General features: G+C 32.4%; 2 protein-coding genes and 1 non-coding gene across 3 annotated transcripts; 1 reads left to right on the top strand and 2 right to left on the bottom strand.

Annotated features, from left to right (window-relative positions):
* Positions 1 to 3,334: 3,334 nt before the first annotated feature.
* LOC112764091 (GDSL esterase/lipase At5g55050) lies at positions 3,335 to 5,832 on the top strand. The gene is made up of 5 exons (XM_025809619.3): positions 3,335 to 3,625; positions 3,974 to 4,116; positions 4,515 to 4,748; positions 4,836 to 5,082; positions 5,186 to 5,832. The coding sequence occupies exons 1-5, from the start codon at positions 3,382 to 3,384 to the stop codon at positions 5,404 to 5,406; spliced, it is 1,089 nt and encodes a 362-aa protein (XP_025665404.1). The 5' UTR covers positions 3,335 to 3,381; the 3' UTR covers positions 5,407 to 5,832.
* TRNAF-GAA (transfer RNA phenylalanine (anticodon GAA)) lies at positions 4,402 to 4,474 on the bottom strand. Its single transcript has one exon. It is a non-coding gene; the product is annotated as a tRNA-Phe (tRNA).
* LOC112764085 (DNA mismatch repair protein MSH5) lies at positions 5,492 to 14,357 on the bottom strand. Its single transcript, XM_025809610.3, has 33 exons — positions 14,269 to 14,357; positions 13,907 to 13,938; positions 13,446 to 13,540; positions 13,168 to 13,248; positions 13,020 to 13,092; positions 12,641 to 12,704; positions 12,222 to 12,376; positions 11,982 to 12,083; positions 11,876 to 11,903; positions 11,768 to 11,799; positions 11,622 to 11,679; positions 11,347 to 11,433; positions 10,887 to 10,943; positions 10,508 to 10,609; positions 10,377 to 10,421; positions 9,932 to 10,009; positions 9,610 to 9,660; positions 9,445 to 9,526; positions 8,949 to 9,022; positions 8,770 to 8,869; positions 8,570 to 8,666; positions 8,326 to 8,415; positions 8,176 to 8,240; positions 7,935 to 8,070; positions 7,522 to 7,608; positions 7,215 to 7,276; positions 7,045 to 7,106; positions 6,668 to 6,721; positions 6,496 to 6,581; positions 6,115 to 6,146; positions 6,014 to 6,037; positions 5,823 to 5,938; positions 5,492 to 5,703 (listed from the first exon to the last, which is right to left on the bottom strand). The coding sequence occupies exons 1-33, from the start codon at positions 14,308 to 14,310 to the stop codon at positions 5,611 to 5,613; spliced, it is 2,442 nt and encodes an 813-aa protein (XP_025665395.1). The 5' UTR covers positions 14,311 to 14,357; the 3' UTR covers positions 5,492 to 5,610.
* Positions 14,358 to 14,948: the final 591 nt, after the last annotated feature.

The following is a 14,948-nucleotide window of genomic DNA, read 5'->3' as shown; positions in this document are numbered from 1 at the left end:
TGTCAAAGTCAAACAGTCCTTAGCCGGCCGGCTAAAATATTTGAACAAAAACATGTTTTTTCACACATTTAAGTATTTATTTCAACTATCAATATTATTATTGAAATTTTGGGCAGTAATTTTTAATATTTTTTTATTATATGATCTGTATAAAATTAAATTGTTTTTAAAAAATAAATTTTATTAATTTATATTTACAAATTTTTAAAAATATAAATATAAAATAACATTAATATCATATATAATATTAAGTTTGTTGTTGATAGTTAATTAGGTATAATCTTAACGGCTAAATCTTTTAATTGCATTGTATTGTGGAAGAAAGTTTTCAAATAAATGAGGTAGAAAAGGAAAGCTTTTTTATGATGGTCTAATAATATATTGAACAATTGAATATGCACTAATAAATGGATCCTAATATATGGATAAATAATACATTTTTTTTTGAGTGAGTTTACATTCATATACAGTAGCTCTTAAACCAAGGAGAAATTTTATATTTTTTTGATAATTTAAAATACTATTAACATATGTATTTGCTCATCTACTACTGCTAGTGTCACACAATATCCACCAAGTTGGGAATACTAGTAGTACTCATACATTAATAAGTGTTTGGATGAACAGAGGATTTTAAAGTTACATAGGCATAAATTAATTTAATTTAATTTAATTTATTATTATTTATCTTTTTAATGAATAAAAACTCAATATAGCTCACGAACTAGTAGAATAAATTATTGACTTATTTTGTATGTGAATTTTTGTTGTATGTCTTGGTAGTGGAGGTTTTGTAGTATGTTGTATTTTACAAAGTTTGTAATTTGTAGTTGATCTTTAATTGACAATATTGAAATAAATTAATTATAAATAAAAAATTACTCTTCTTTTTAAATTGAGATTAATAAAAATAATCTAAAAAAATATCATAATCTTTACTTTATGAACAAAATAACCACAATTGACAACTACTTAATAATTACCGGAAAAGAAAAAAGAAAAAAAAAAAAGAAAGAGAAGTAGTAAAGCAAACATCAAGATATATATTTTGAGCTAAGACAAATTAAAAGGCTTTATTTCCTGAGCCTTTTAAAAATTGTACTAACAAAAAATGTTAGACACATGAGTTTTAATTTTTTTTTCTCATTTAGTATTCGGATAATTTATACTCTATTTGAATTGCAAACCGGATTATAATAAATAAGTCGGTCTGTTTAATCAAATCAAAATTATTTATCACTAAGATCAATTTCATTGTGACACAAAGTTTTACTTTTATAATTAATGTACACTTTCTTAGCTTCGGCTAAACTACTAGGACCACTATTGGTAGGGGTGTGTATGGGTCGGGTGAAATCGGATTTGATATGATTCAGATCCGATCCAAAATATATATCGGACTCATTTATTAGACCCGAATCCGATTCTAAACTTGATGAAATCTATACACTTTCGGGCCACGATTAGGATTTCACCGGACTGTTAACACTACATTACCTTGATACCTTCTTATAAGCTAGCATGTGAAAATATCTAAATTTCCGAGACTTCAACCATATTATTTGACATAGTAAAATTCACTTAAAAAATATAACAAGAACCAACTCTTCTCTAAAATTAAAGCATAACCATAATCAATACTAATATTGTCTAATAACACCAAATATTTAAATCAATATAAATAACACAATATTATCCATTAGTCTAAAATCTTATGCATTTTAAACATAAAACATTAACTTATAGTCTTATAATAACTAATAACATAAAATATTAAAGTTTACAATACTTAAATTCCACATAAGAATAGCCATCATTCATCCCTAATAACACAAAATATTAAATGTGTATGATGACCGGGCCACCGGGCCGACTTCGGACGACCCGACACATGGCCCGGACCCGACCCGAAATAATGACCGGATCTATTTTTGAGACCCTTATCCGACCATAAATCCGGTAAAATCACACCAAAATAGCCCCTAAAGTGTTCAGGACCGGGTCGGACCATGACACCCCTAACTATTGGTTTCTCAAATAAATAATGCTCTATGCAAAATTGGATTTAGATATATATGTATATATAGTGCAGCTTTTTAAGGCCATGTTATTATATAGTACTGCATTCTGAAAGTTATGATTTAAAGATCTAGCGTAGATAACAGTGTCTTGTTAGTAATAAATTAAAAAGGTCATATATAAACATATGAAAAAATATATATTAAAATATAATTATTAAATCAGTTATTATATATTTATTTATAATCATCAATTTATAATAGAATAATGAAAGATAAGACATATAATCAAAACTTTATTTATAATTGATTTTTAATGTACCCAGAAACATGATCGATAACTTTCGGTAAAGTACAGTTTGATATGTTGGTTGATTCCATATTTCCATTATGCTTAGAAATTTCTAATTAAATAGGAATATGTAAAAGCATAATATATAAGTGGAGCAACATGGGGTGGCACCGTGGCAACGGTGCAGCGAATCCGAATCACAGACCTTTTTTTTTTTTGGCATTGGTCTCATCAAAAAGTGGGTTGAAGCTTGCTTTCATTAGTGAAATTGCATTATTCTGTGTGAAAAATTGAAATTCCTATACAGTTTCTTTCTATAGCTTTCAAAAATTAAATATATATATATATTAATTCGCCCCACTAATAGTAGATTGAAAATGAGGTAATATTTTTTATATATAGAATATAGGTGGTGTTAATTATTTGTGCTGATGAATGAATTCTTAGCTTGTCGTATAATTTTGATGTGACTTTGAAGGTTAATTTATCATCATCAGCCACATAAGATCATATCACCTTCATGTTACTGTTTCATAAATCATGATAACTAATAAAATATATAAAATAATAATTAGAGAAAAGAACAAATAGGTCCCTAACCTTTTGTCTCGCGGATATTTTCGTCCCTGACCATTAAAAAATACTTTTAAATCCCTGACCTTCACAAAACTTGGACGGATCAGTCCCTGACGGAGACATTTGGACGGATCAGTCCCTGACGGAGGTATTTGGACGGAGGGACTGATCTGTCCAAGTTTTGTGAATGTTAGGGACTTAAAAGTATTTTTCAATGGTTAGAGACGAAAATGTCCGCGGGACAAAAGGTCAGGAACCTATTTGTCATTTTCTCTAGTAATTATCTGTGGGTTGAGTTCTGGAGAGTGCTTTAATTTGTTCCACTTTCAATCAAATCTCTCTTTTCATTATTTTATTTTCTTCTTTTCACACTTAAACGTGTACCCTTTATCTAATTTTGGAATATATATATATATATATATATATATATATATATATATATATATAATAACTAACTCAACTCTATTTTGCTCCACACACATAAAAAAATCCAAGATGAGTTATGGTACTAGAGTTTTGATTTTCATTTTCCTTGTTATTAGATGTGGATTTTCAAAGGGTGAACAAACGGTGGTTCCAGCAGTTTATGTGTTTGGAGACTCACTTGTTGATGTTGGCAACAACAATTACTTGAGAATCTCTGTTGCAAGAGCTGATCATCCTTACTATGGAATTGATTTTCCAACTCATAAACCCAATGGCAGATTCAGCAATGGCAAGAATGCTGCTGATTTCATTTGTAAGTATATATAGTAGTCATCTTCTATGATTCCATTACTGTTAGCTTCACAATCATTTGTTGATTACACACATATGGGATTTATATATATAAAAAGGGACACCAACATGGGATTTAGATGTAGAAGACGTCAAACTTAAGGAAACTATATTATTAAGGTTTCTTATTAGCCCCTTAGACCAATAAATTCTATATACTGTTCCAAGTTCCAACTCTTGATGCCATTTTGACTTCAAGCTACCATATTGAAAATTGTGATATTTTAGTTATACATTGCTTGTAGATAGATTTTTATTTTAATTTGTCATAATAGTTTAATAGTATTTGGTTGATATGGATGGGTGGCAGCTGAGAAATTGGGATTGGCAACTTCGCCACCTTACCTGTCCCTAACTGCAAAATCAAATGCCAACAAAAACAATGTGTCCTTGGATGGTGTTAGCTTTGCATCCTCAGGTGCTGGAATATTCAATGGCACGGATGAACGTTTTGTAAGTTCCATCTTTCATCTCTCCACTATTATTTATTTTGGCCAACATTTTATTTTTCTACCAAGGTGAACCCAAAAAGGGTATAGGGGAAAAATTGGATTAAAAATGCAGTGAGTGTGGATCGAACACGCAACCTTCAGATCTTCAGTTTGAAGCTCTCCCAACTGAGCTATCCTCGCAAGTTGTTATAAAGTTTGTTATGCAAAATTATTTATTTTGGCCAATATTTTATTTTTCTACCAAGGTGAACCCAAAATGGGTATAGGGGAAAAATTGGATTAAAAATGCGGTGAGCGTGGATCGAACACGCGACCTTCAGATCTTCAGTCTGACGCTCTCCCAACTGAGCTATCCCCGCAAGTTGTTATGAATTTTGCTATGAACAATTTTATTTGCAGAGACAGGCAATACCGTTGACAAAACAAGTGACTTACTACTCAGTTGTGTACGAGGATATGAAACGAGAAGCAGATGCTGCTGCTCTACAAAAGCGTCTCTCAAAATCAATTTTCGCTGTGGTGATTGGCAGCAATGATCTCTTTGGCTACTTACAATCATCAAATCTTCGTAAGAAAATCACTCCACAGCAGTATTTGGATTCCATGGTTTTCTCACTCAAAGTACAACTACAGGTTAGTCAAGCTAATATATACGGTATAATAATCACTTTTACAGTGCCTAGTTATCTTGTTAACTTTCTTTTTATATATGTCTGGCAGCGATTATACAATCTTGGTGCTCGTAAATTTGAGATAGCTGGCATTGGGGCACTTGGATGTACCCCTGTATTTAGGGTCAGGAACAAAACGGAGTGCATTACAGATGGCAATTATTGGCCAATTAAATATAACGAAGGCCTTCAATCCATGCTTAAGGAATGGCAATTTGAGAATAGGGACATTACTTACTCCTTCTTTGACACTTATGCTGCTCATATGGACCTCATTCAGAATCCAGCTTCCTATGGTACTATTAATTATCATATGATATTCTCTCCTATGCATATCATTTTTGGTGTTTTAGATTGTTATACGTAACGATCATGATAAACTTTTTTTTCTCCTTTAAGGATTTAGAGAGATCAAAGCTGCTTGTTGTGGATTCGGGGAACTGAATGCAAGGGGTCTTTGCTTACCACTGTCAAATCTTTGTTCCAATAGACAAGACCACATCTTCTGGGATTTGTTCCATCCTACAGAGGCAGCTAATCGTATCTTTGTCGACAAAATGTTTGATGGTTCTTCAAAGTACACGTCTCCTATTAACATGAGACAGCTAGTTGCAGCCTGAAGTTAATTTTCGCCAATGATTTGTCTGGTTGGACAACATTCTTTTGTTCAATTCGTTGTCAATGGGGCAATGTAGGTGACAGAAATAAGAGAAAACAGAACCGGATTCGTTACAAAGTTAGAAGTTAGAACACCCCTATACTTGACCAATCTATTATCTTAGTTAACCTAATGGTAGATGGAGAAACAACCAACTAGACTTTGATCATGAATTAAGAGATAGAGAAAATACATCATCAAAAAATTGGTTTAAATTGCCTTTGTCAATATCGAATTCCAACAACTTCTCTATGGCATTCTGCATCAAAGTCCAGAAACATAAACATGTCTAAATGCTGAGGACAAGGAAACACTAAGCAAATCTCATGTTCAAAATGTTATCCCTGTAATTTTCGACTCTGGAAATTTAAATGATACCTTGTACTGATGATCTCGTGCCGTGATGTTATCATTACATAGACGCTCAACACACTTGTTATTTGCTACAGCATCCAACACAAGTGCAGCTCTTTTTATAATTTCATGTGGCACACCTGCATGAGCAATGTAGTTTGCGTCAGAATATAGAAAGTTGAAAAAAATATATTTAGATCATAGCATAATTTCACCTGCAAGCAGTGCACAGTGCAGTCCTGGATGATACCAAAATCCCACGTTATTTTCATTAGTTTTTCAACATAGACATTATATTACTAAAGCAAAAGAATACCGTAGCTATGATGCGCATGTCCTGGAACAAGCCTGCATACAGTATCATAATAGCAAGGCTGAAAACTCCTTAGAAAACAGAATTACTTCAATTTTTACTTAGTAATTTCAATAACCAATACTCACAAGAAAACCATTATAATTGATTGAATCAAATATTATCATTTAGTGCAGATTATTCTAACTGAAACATATGCATGCTCAAGTGTTTATATTTTGGTGTTCAGTGTGCCGTCTCCAGAGGACAAAGAGATTGCATTTATTAGGTTTAGTAAACATGCATGTTAGCAAAGTTTATCTGTTAATTTGGTTGGCATAAGTGATCATATGATGGTTAATGTAATTCTTAGCATACTGAATGGCAGAATTAAGAAAAAGATACCTATACAAAAATACAATGTCTTCAAGAAATGTAGAATTATCGTCAGGCCTCAGTATACTCATTGTATGAAAGCTAATCTGCTGAGACTGAAACAATTCAAAAATATTATGTTCACAATGACTCAGCTGAAACCTTGAAAACTTAAACTCCACTATGATGCACAAGCAATAACCTTGGTCAAAGAATGCCCTTGCAATAAATCCATGAGATGAGTGCATATGAAGACCTGCAAAAATCACAACAAATGAGCCATTGGAGTCTCCCATGAGGAAATCCTCAGTTACAGAAAGAGAACAAACAACTAATTGCCATATATTCATTTAACCAGTTTTGTATAAATTTGAAATGCAATTTGACTCGTAGAGTTTCAGGTAACATTCCTCAATGTCATTTCTGAAATTGTTCTCACTAAGTAATATGTCTTTCTTTTTAAGAGACAAGTAAATTTGAATTATTAAAAATTAAGCTGAACCGCGTATTACAAATACTGCAAGTTCAATTTGGCTTCAAGCAAAGAGGTGAAGGTAAACCATAATGAAGTGCTTTAACCTTTGGTGGTTCATCATACGTTACAAAGTGATTTATGGTCCCAGCTAGCAGACCAATGCCATCTGAAACGGGATAAAAAAATATTTATGGCCAAAACGAGCATGTGCAACAAATTCTGCGATCCACATATTTGTGAAATTAGATGCTTCATAAACACTGGAGATACTGACCTTCTGTGAGAGTCCCTTTTCCAAATTCATCTACCAGACATAGAGATCGTGAAGTAGCGTGCCTGCAGGTTTTCCTCAAAATTAAAACAAAAACTAGTGTTATTTTAGTACACTACACTACATTCTCCTGGAACCCTTGATCCATTTTGTTGTCTTGATAAAATCATGCTGAAGAACATCTGTGATTATGAAATGAATGGCTCATCATTCAAAGGTCAGATGCAAGGAGAAAAGATACCCTTTCTGCTTAGGGCCATGGCTAGATCAACGCATTGGCCTTACTCTAATCAAGTTTTTCTCGGTATACCTTAGCATCATTCCTATTTGATGAAGATCAATCATGAATGTTGATTGTTCTGCTGTCATCAGCCTGCTTCCCGTTGCACAAAATATTCTGCAGCATTGTAAAGATAAGAATGTAATAACTAGGATCAACAGATAAAATTGTTCCTCCTTTCACCTAAATTAAAGTCCTCCTTCTAGAGTGCTCTCTTTTGAAAAATATTAAAACCACTTAATTTTCTAAAAAATTATGTAAAATGACAAAGCTAATCGAATTTTGTTATACTAGATATATGTAAGATATTTTTTCCTTTAATTTTTTAATATATATTAACGACTGATAATTGATGAACATAGCAACACCCATCATAGTCGATATAAGCAAAGCCAGGATGTAGATGCTGTCTCAGAATTACTTAGGTTATAAGAAATTCATACCTATCAGTCAGACCCACTGTTGCTGCATCTGCTGGCACGAAACTACCAATGTGGGATAGAAAAACAATTAAAGCCACCTGCTTTATATAGATACTCTTTCCAGAAAAATTAGGACCGGTGATGATATTAATTCTTCCTGATGTAAAGAACAAATGAATGTGGGTTAAACAGTCAATTTGGTGACCAGGTTTATTGGACATAATATAGCCGATGATAATTATATATGTCTACATCAGTTTACCATCACGAAGAATCTTGGTGTCATTAGGAATAAAAGTATCGACAGTCATTTCCTGCAGAACATGCCTACAAAAAGAATAAAGTTTCACCATCAATCATCTTAATAGTCTTCCATTTTGGAGAGGTTCTTTTGAAGGTGGATTGTTTGAACCTTCCATTTTTTATATCGAGTAAGTTCTCTTCAGTCAACAAAGGCCTGATATAGTTGTTCTGCCGAGCAACCAATGCCATAGACAGAAAGCTGAAATAAAAATAATCAGGCAATAAAGTCAAGGAAAGTGACAAGGCACTATTGGCTTTGATTTATGTAACTAATTTCATTTAGTGGTCAAGACTTAGTTGTTATTAGAAATAAAAGTTAATCCCCAGTCATTATACAAGCAATTTTCTTTTACCAGTCCAGTTCAGCTGCAAATGTTGCCACCTTTGTCAAGTGGCTTGAGAACAGAACTATATGTGAAAACAAGTCTCTTGTGATCGCCCTCTCCATATCTTGAAAGATACAAATTAGAAATAAGATTTGCACCAGAGACCAAATATAACTACCCCAAAAATGAAAAACATCATGGAAATATGAAGTATATGATTTTAATACCTAAAATTTTATGATAGATATCTCCTAGAAGATTGTCCAGTTCTCTTGTTTTTGGTGTACGATAAAAGTATCTTTTTGTCTCTGCATCTGCGTCACAAAACTATATTTGAAATTAACATTGTCCAAATAGAACATATCAGTTACATAAATTTGTTTACCGGGTGCAAACATCAACATACTGTGTATTCCCAATCCACAAGCTTCTCCAGAGTGGTTTCTTCAAGTTTTTCTTCAAAGATACACATCAAATATCCTATATTGAACACAATTTTACAGAAACAAAAACAAACAATAGTCAAAGCTAAATTAAATTTCAATTACTAGTACAGGAGAATCTCCATCACAAAATATATTTAATTCTACATCAAATATAGCCACATCAAATCTGAAAAACTACAGGTGAAATTAGCAGTTAGACTGTGATTGGCGACTTTAAAGCATTAGCATTTATTAGCTCTGTTCACTTTCTTTTACCATGATGCCCACAACTTTGGCTGCGGAATAGGTGAATTGGGTACTCTCTTTATAAAAAAGGATAAAACCAAAGGCAGGTTTAAGCAGGATTTGAACTCAAGACCCTGAAGAACTTAAAGACAAAACGACATGTACTAAGTGACCCATTGGACCATTACTTGCTTCTTAAGGATACAAATATAATCAATAAAATCAAAATACCTATCTGCTGTATGTAAACTATACAAGGAATAGGCTTGTCCTTGAATATAACAGGAAATTGTGCCAATTCTAATGATGAAACCTGCAAAAAATATGTACCATGTTCATGATGAAGAAAAAATATAAATACTTGTTTTAACAAATTAAAGAATGCACCATAGCAACCTGTTGGAGAAATTCTGGCAGTTCCTCATATATTTGCCTCAACTCATCCAACTGCCCAAAAAAAAAAATGGAAACAAATTTATACCAAGTTCTAAAATTAAAATCTGACCACATAGAAACAAAGTTTAACCGTGAATGAAGAAGATTGCAGAGTGGAATTATCTTGGATATCGATTTCTATGGATTAAGTCTTCTGTTAAAATCTTATCTAGTTACTAAATTAGATGAAACATGAAATTCAATTTGAATTGGATGATCATATTACCTAAATTCTTTATATTGCTACTTAGTTGAAGAAAAGAACAAGTAAATTGGCTTTAACCTCATCACAGAAACCTTCTTTCACTATTGTTGCATATCCCTTCTCTTTAGTTCTGTTTACGTCAATAACACCAATTACCTGCAAAATACACTGCTTGTTAAAACTGGAATGCAAGTGAAGGAATACTCATCAAATTAAACAAGCCACCCCATTGCATTCACTTTTAGTTCTGATGAAACAGATGCCTCTCCATTCTGTATTCTCTGTCATGTAAAATGAGGTTCCATTTAAACATGCATCTATTTTAGAAAACGAGTCATATTCTGCTGAGAATATGTAAACGCAGTGTTGAATATCGGAATCCTTTGTTCAAAACAAAGTTAAAAAAATTAAACAGTAATTTATCCAAAATAAATAGAGATGTGAACAGTAAAATGCCATCTTTCATGTCCTGTGTGCATTTTCTTTTTTATAATTAGTAGGAAAGGAAACAAATAGAACCTACCAGCTCATAGACATAAGCAAGTTCCGTTGATATGGATGAACTTGCCTGCAATAATGTTACACCCAAAAGGTTATTTAGGCAAAGCCGCAAAGGACCCATGTAATTGCATTTCAAAAGAACAAAATATTTACCTTTTCAACAATATCCAGATTCAAGTATTTAAGTTCTTCTCGAAGACCTTCTGAAATCCCAACTTCAAATATCTTTCCCAAATGCAACAGCGCACAAATACTCTAAAAGATAAAATGAACATTTAAAAGAAAATGCAAAAACTACAAAAGTGATGATCAAGGCATATTTCCACAATGATAGACATTTTTGAACAGCACAGGAAAATCGACTACTTTGTTCGAGCATAATAAGAACCTATGATTCCACGAAATACAATGGAGAGAGTCACGTAAATATAAATATAAAAGTCCAAAATATTGATTTCTTTTAACACAAAAGTAAAAAAGAATACAAACAAGACAAGGAAGCAATACTAGAAAGCATTCTCTATTCATTTACCTTGAGAAGAGCTGTCCAATCAGAGCTGGTGCATATGGAGCTCGGAGAGTCAAATTTCTTTACTCATTGAAATTGAATATTCTAAAGTATTAGTATAACGAAACATCACATTTGAGGAATGAAAAGATGGATAAAACTTGGAAATTATATCGCAATTTATGACACTACCAAACAGCAATACTTATACACGTCATGGTCCAGCAAAGGAAAGAGAAACATCATGCTTATGGTACTTTCAAAGGAAAGAGAAATAACATGCTTCTAAAACTTATACGGTTCATTTCCACAGGGAAAGAAGATCTTGTAATTAACAAAAATTAAATGATCATATACTATAATCTATGAAAGGGGAGCTTCAAGAATAAACCATCTGAGAGTATAGTCAGACTAGTACAAACCTATAAGGAGAAAAAGGAAATAAGATTTTTATTTTTTATTTATAAGAGAGCAACTTCCATACCTTTAGCAAGTAGGGAATATCCTTCACAGATTTCAGGGTGTCACGTAAAGAAACGACCAATTCTTCTGAGCATAGAAAGAAAGATACCTATTTCCCGTCAAAGAAAATCAGCAACTTTCACGAACCAAATGAAGACATGTGATATTTGACTAAATAGCTATATCATCTATAAAAGGAAGAAAAAATAAGTAGAAATTTCTTCCACACTTAAGCCTATAATTCTGCTGATTATTATAATATAATTAGAACACATATACTGAGCTATAATTGGATACAGAATTTAAACGGTAGTTCAGAACTTCAAGATCAAGTATAGGCCTCATGAACCAGTTTCTGAAATGAGAAGATAGAAAAGAACTGTTACCAAAAGTTCTTAATTCCGAGTGATATACATGTTGTCAATCTCATTAATACTCCTTACCTCAAAAGACGTCTACCCATTGGAGTCACACACTGCATACAGGACAAAGGATTTGTCATTTCAAAAGAAACTGATTCACTGAATTGAATTATAACAAATCCGTCAAACCTTATTCATCATTCCAAATACTGAAAACCTGCAACTAAGACATTTTGTTTCAGATATTTACATAATCTTCATTCAAAGTATAATATTTAAGAGTGAATATAATTACCCTTCTTTTGGTCTACCAATGCCCATGTGGCTAGGGTGCTTGTCCATTTGGAATATTTGTAAGGCTTCATGTGCTGCTACATCAAGTTTGAGAAACTTATGTCTGTATCTCTATTTTAAAGGAGGACATAATTTGAACTTGACATCATTCCCTTAAACGTAATATATATATATATATATATATATATATATATATATATATATATATATAAAAGAGAGAGTTGAATAAAGAAAAGGATACAATGAAATTTCTGCTACAGAATCTACTGTAATTGATGTGTTTCCAGATTCCATTTGCTCAAGAGTATCTACAATCCTTTCATTCTCTAATATTGCAAGAAGACCACCGCTAGCACGAACTTGTACTTCACTTCCCATGTCCATCATAGAACTCAACTGAAGTTGTATCAGGGACAATAGTAAAAAAGAAGGGTGGCATTAGATATAAAGTTGTTCATGTTTATTACACTAATAACTGGATACAGGGATGTCTCCCATAACAGACTAAATGCAAGCAACAAATTCACAAATAAAGCTTTGAATTGATGATCTAAGTGCATGCACTTAAAAGGCGACCATCCAAAGATCCTTGAACGTCCATTATTATGATAGCATGAAATAAAGATGCAAATGACTAACATCAATCATTTTCAAACTTACATAATAAACCCTCTCCTTTTCATTTAATCCTTCATCCATTCCCACCACTCGCAGGTAAATTAATCTGTAAAATCAGGAAATGGACCAAGCAATAGAGCTTTATCAAATTTTCATATCCAAAATACCATGGAATAAAAAATATCTATGCAAATCAATGCCTATCAGTAAATATTTACATTATTGACAAGCACAATGCAAAAATGTAAGATGAAAACTCAGGTGTAGTCAACTTCACATGAAGTTAATAGCTGAGAGCAATTAAATAATTTGACTGATTTGACTAAATTTTCATCTAACAACTCACGGTTATCAACTTTACACGAAGTTGACTGCACCTGAGTTTCCAAGTTTCTCATTAAGATCACAGCAGTATCAATACCTATGCCATGCTTGCTCATAACTGAATATTGAGCTTTTAACAAGCTTTACTTGAGGAGCCTCGGCTGCTTCATCTGCATCACTTCAATAGGTAAAAGGTATCCTAGAAACTAGTCTTTCATAAGTCAACTGCATGATGTGCATTTTACCACTTCGTTGCAGAGCAGATAAGAAGGATTCCTCACATTTAGAGCTTGTATAAATTATTACAGGGTTTGCTTGATATTTCACTGCACAAATAATTGAAGCCAAGAGATATTCATACACTACAATTTATACCAATAAAAGAAACCACTCAACCTCAAATCAAAACGGGTATATTAAGTGCAACAATGGAGCTTTTAGTGTAAAGATAACTCATCCATGACCCTGACAAGGAATATAGAAACTAAAACTAAACTTTATTATAACAAGAAAGAAAACATACCCATATCAATTACTGGATAAAGCTTGTCACCATCATCCCATACTTCAAGCACATAAAGTTGGCGAACACTGGAATCATAGTAAGAAACTCCTATTCTGGAATGAATGATTACGAAATCATCACAAGGTTTGAATTCAGGCACAAGTTTCCATTTCAAGAAGTAAGAAAAATCCTGGTGAATACGATTACGAGTAACAGGACAAGAGCAAGAACATTCAGCAACATATAACGTTTATAATCAATCATCTAACGGCTTTCTCCCAAAACATTAGCACATTGTGCATTATTTTTAATTTCCAATGTCTCTAAAATATTTTGCCACACAATTCAAGATGGCCTTCCTACTATAGTTCTTTGCACAATTAAATTTCTAAGGCAAGAAAACTAACTTTAGTTTTGCTTCTTTTACACGGAACAGTTTTAAGCAAGATTTGCAATATTGAGCTATTAAACAAGTTTACCTGTGACCGTGTAAGATGCAAGCCATGTAAACCTGCATTTTAACCGCAAAACCAGAATACTTGTCATTTCTTCAAAACTGTTTCGCAAAAATCCATTGCTACAATTAACAGTAATTTTAAAATTAAAGCTCATCAAAGTGTTATATTTCAGATCAACGATTTGAGTAAGAGCGCGATCTACAAAAAACAACTAATTATTAATCTCAGCAAATAATAGCGCCATTCAAGTTTTTCAGCTAAATTAAATGGAAACGAAATAGCAGAAGTAGAAAAAAAACTAGTGATTCGTTCAAAATTTTCTTTCATTTTCTCTGCGATCAACGAAACAGTGAAAATCGAAGAAGAATGCATGAAAGAGACACCTGAGGAACGGCTTCAACGTCCTCCACGTCGTTGTCGTCCATTTTGGCGCGCAATCTCGTTCGCTTTCTGCATTACCCGCAAAGCGAGCTGCGATTTTGATTTTTGAGTATAAAAAATTGTAAAATTACGCGGTTTTTTTTTTTACTATAAAAAATTAAAAACAAGTATCCTAACGAGTATGGGCTTTTTGTAGAAGGGGCCTTTATAATCTTTTAGTCGAGAATCTAGGGCTTGTTCCTTTAGTAATGGGCTCATAGGCCCAAAACCTAAAAAATATAGAAAGTATAATCCTTCATGGTTAATTTAACTTAATTTGATGTGTATGCTTAAGTCAATTTTTATTTTCTTTGTACTCATATCAGTGTATTACAAATGAATGGTAGTATTTGGTAATTTTCTCAAATATCATTGTACTAATAATAATTTACTAGACGAATTATAAATAAAGGACACTCTTTTTTTTTTCAAAGAATAAAGGACACTATTTATGTACTGATAATTTGGATTTTAATGTTTTTTATGCAATGACAATTTATACAAAAACCCCCTTATATTTATGAATTGAAAAAGACCAACAAAAGCATCTCATGCAAATCCTAAAATAAAATTTACCCCCTAAAAATTTATTAAAATAAAGTAAATTCGTCCCAAATAATTTTTTTTTAATTTCATATTTTAG

This window comes from Arachis hypogaea, chromosome 17, assembly GCF_003086295.3.
Source record: "Arachis hypogaea cultivar Tifrunner chromosome 17, arahy.Tifrunner.gnm2.J5K5, whole genome shotgun sequence".
Lineage (NCBI taxonomy): Eukaryota > Viridiplantae > Streptophyta > Magnoliopsida > Fabales > Fabaceae > Arachis > Arachis hypogaea.
Note: the sequence above shows the minus strand (reverse complement) of the source record. Positions and strands in the feature narration are given on the sequence as shown.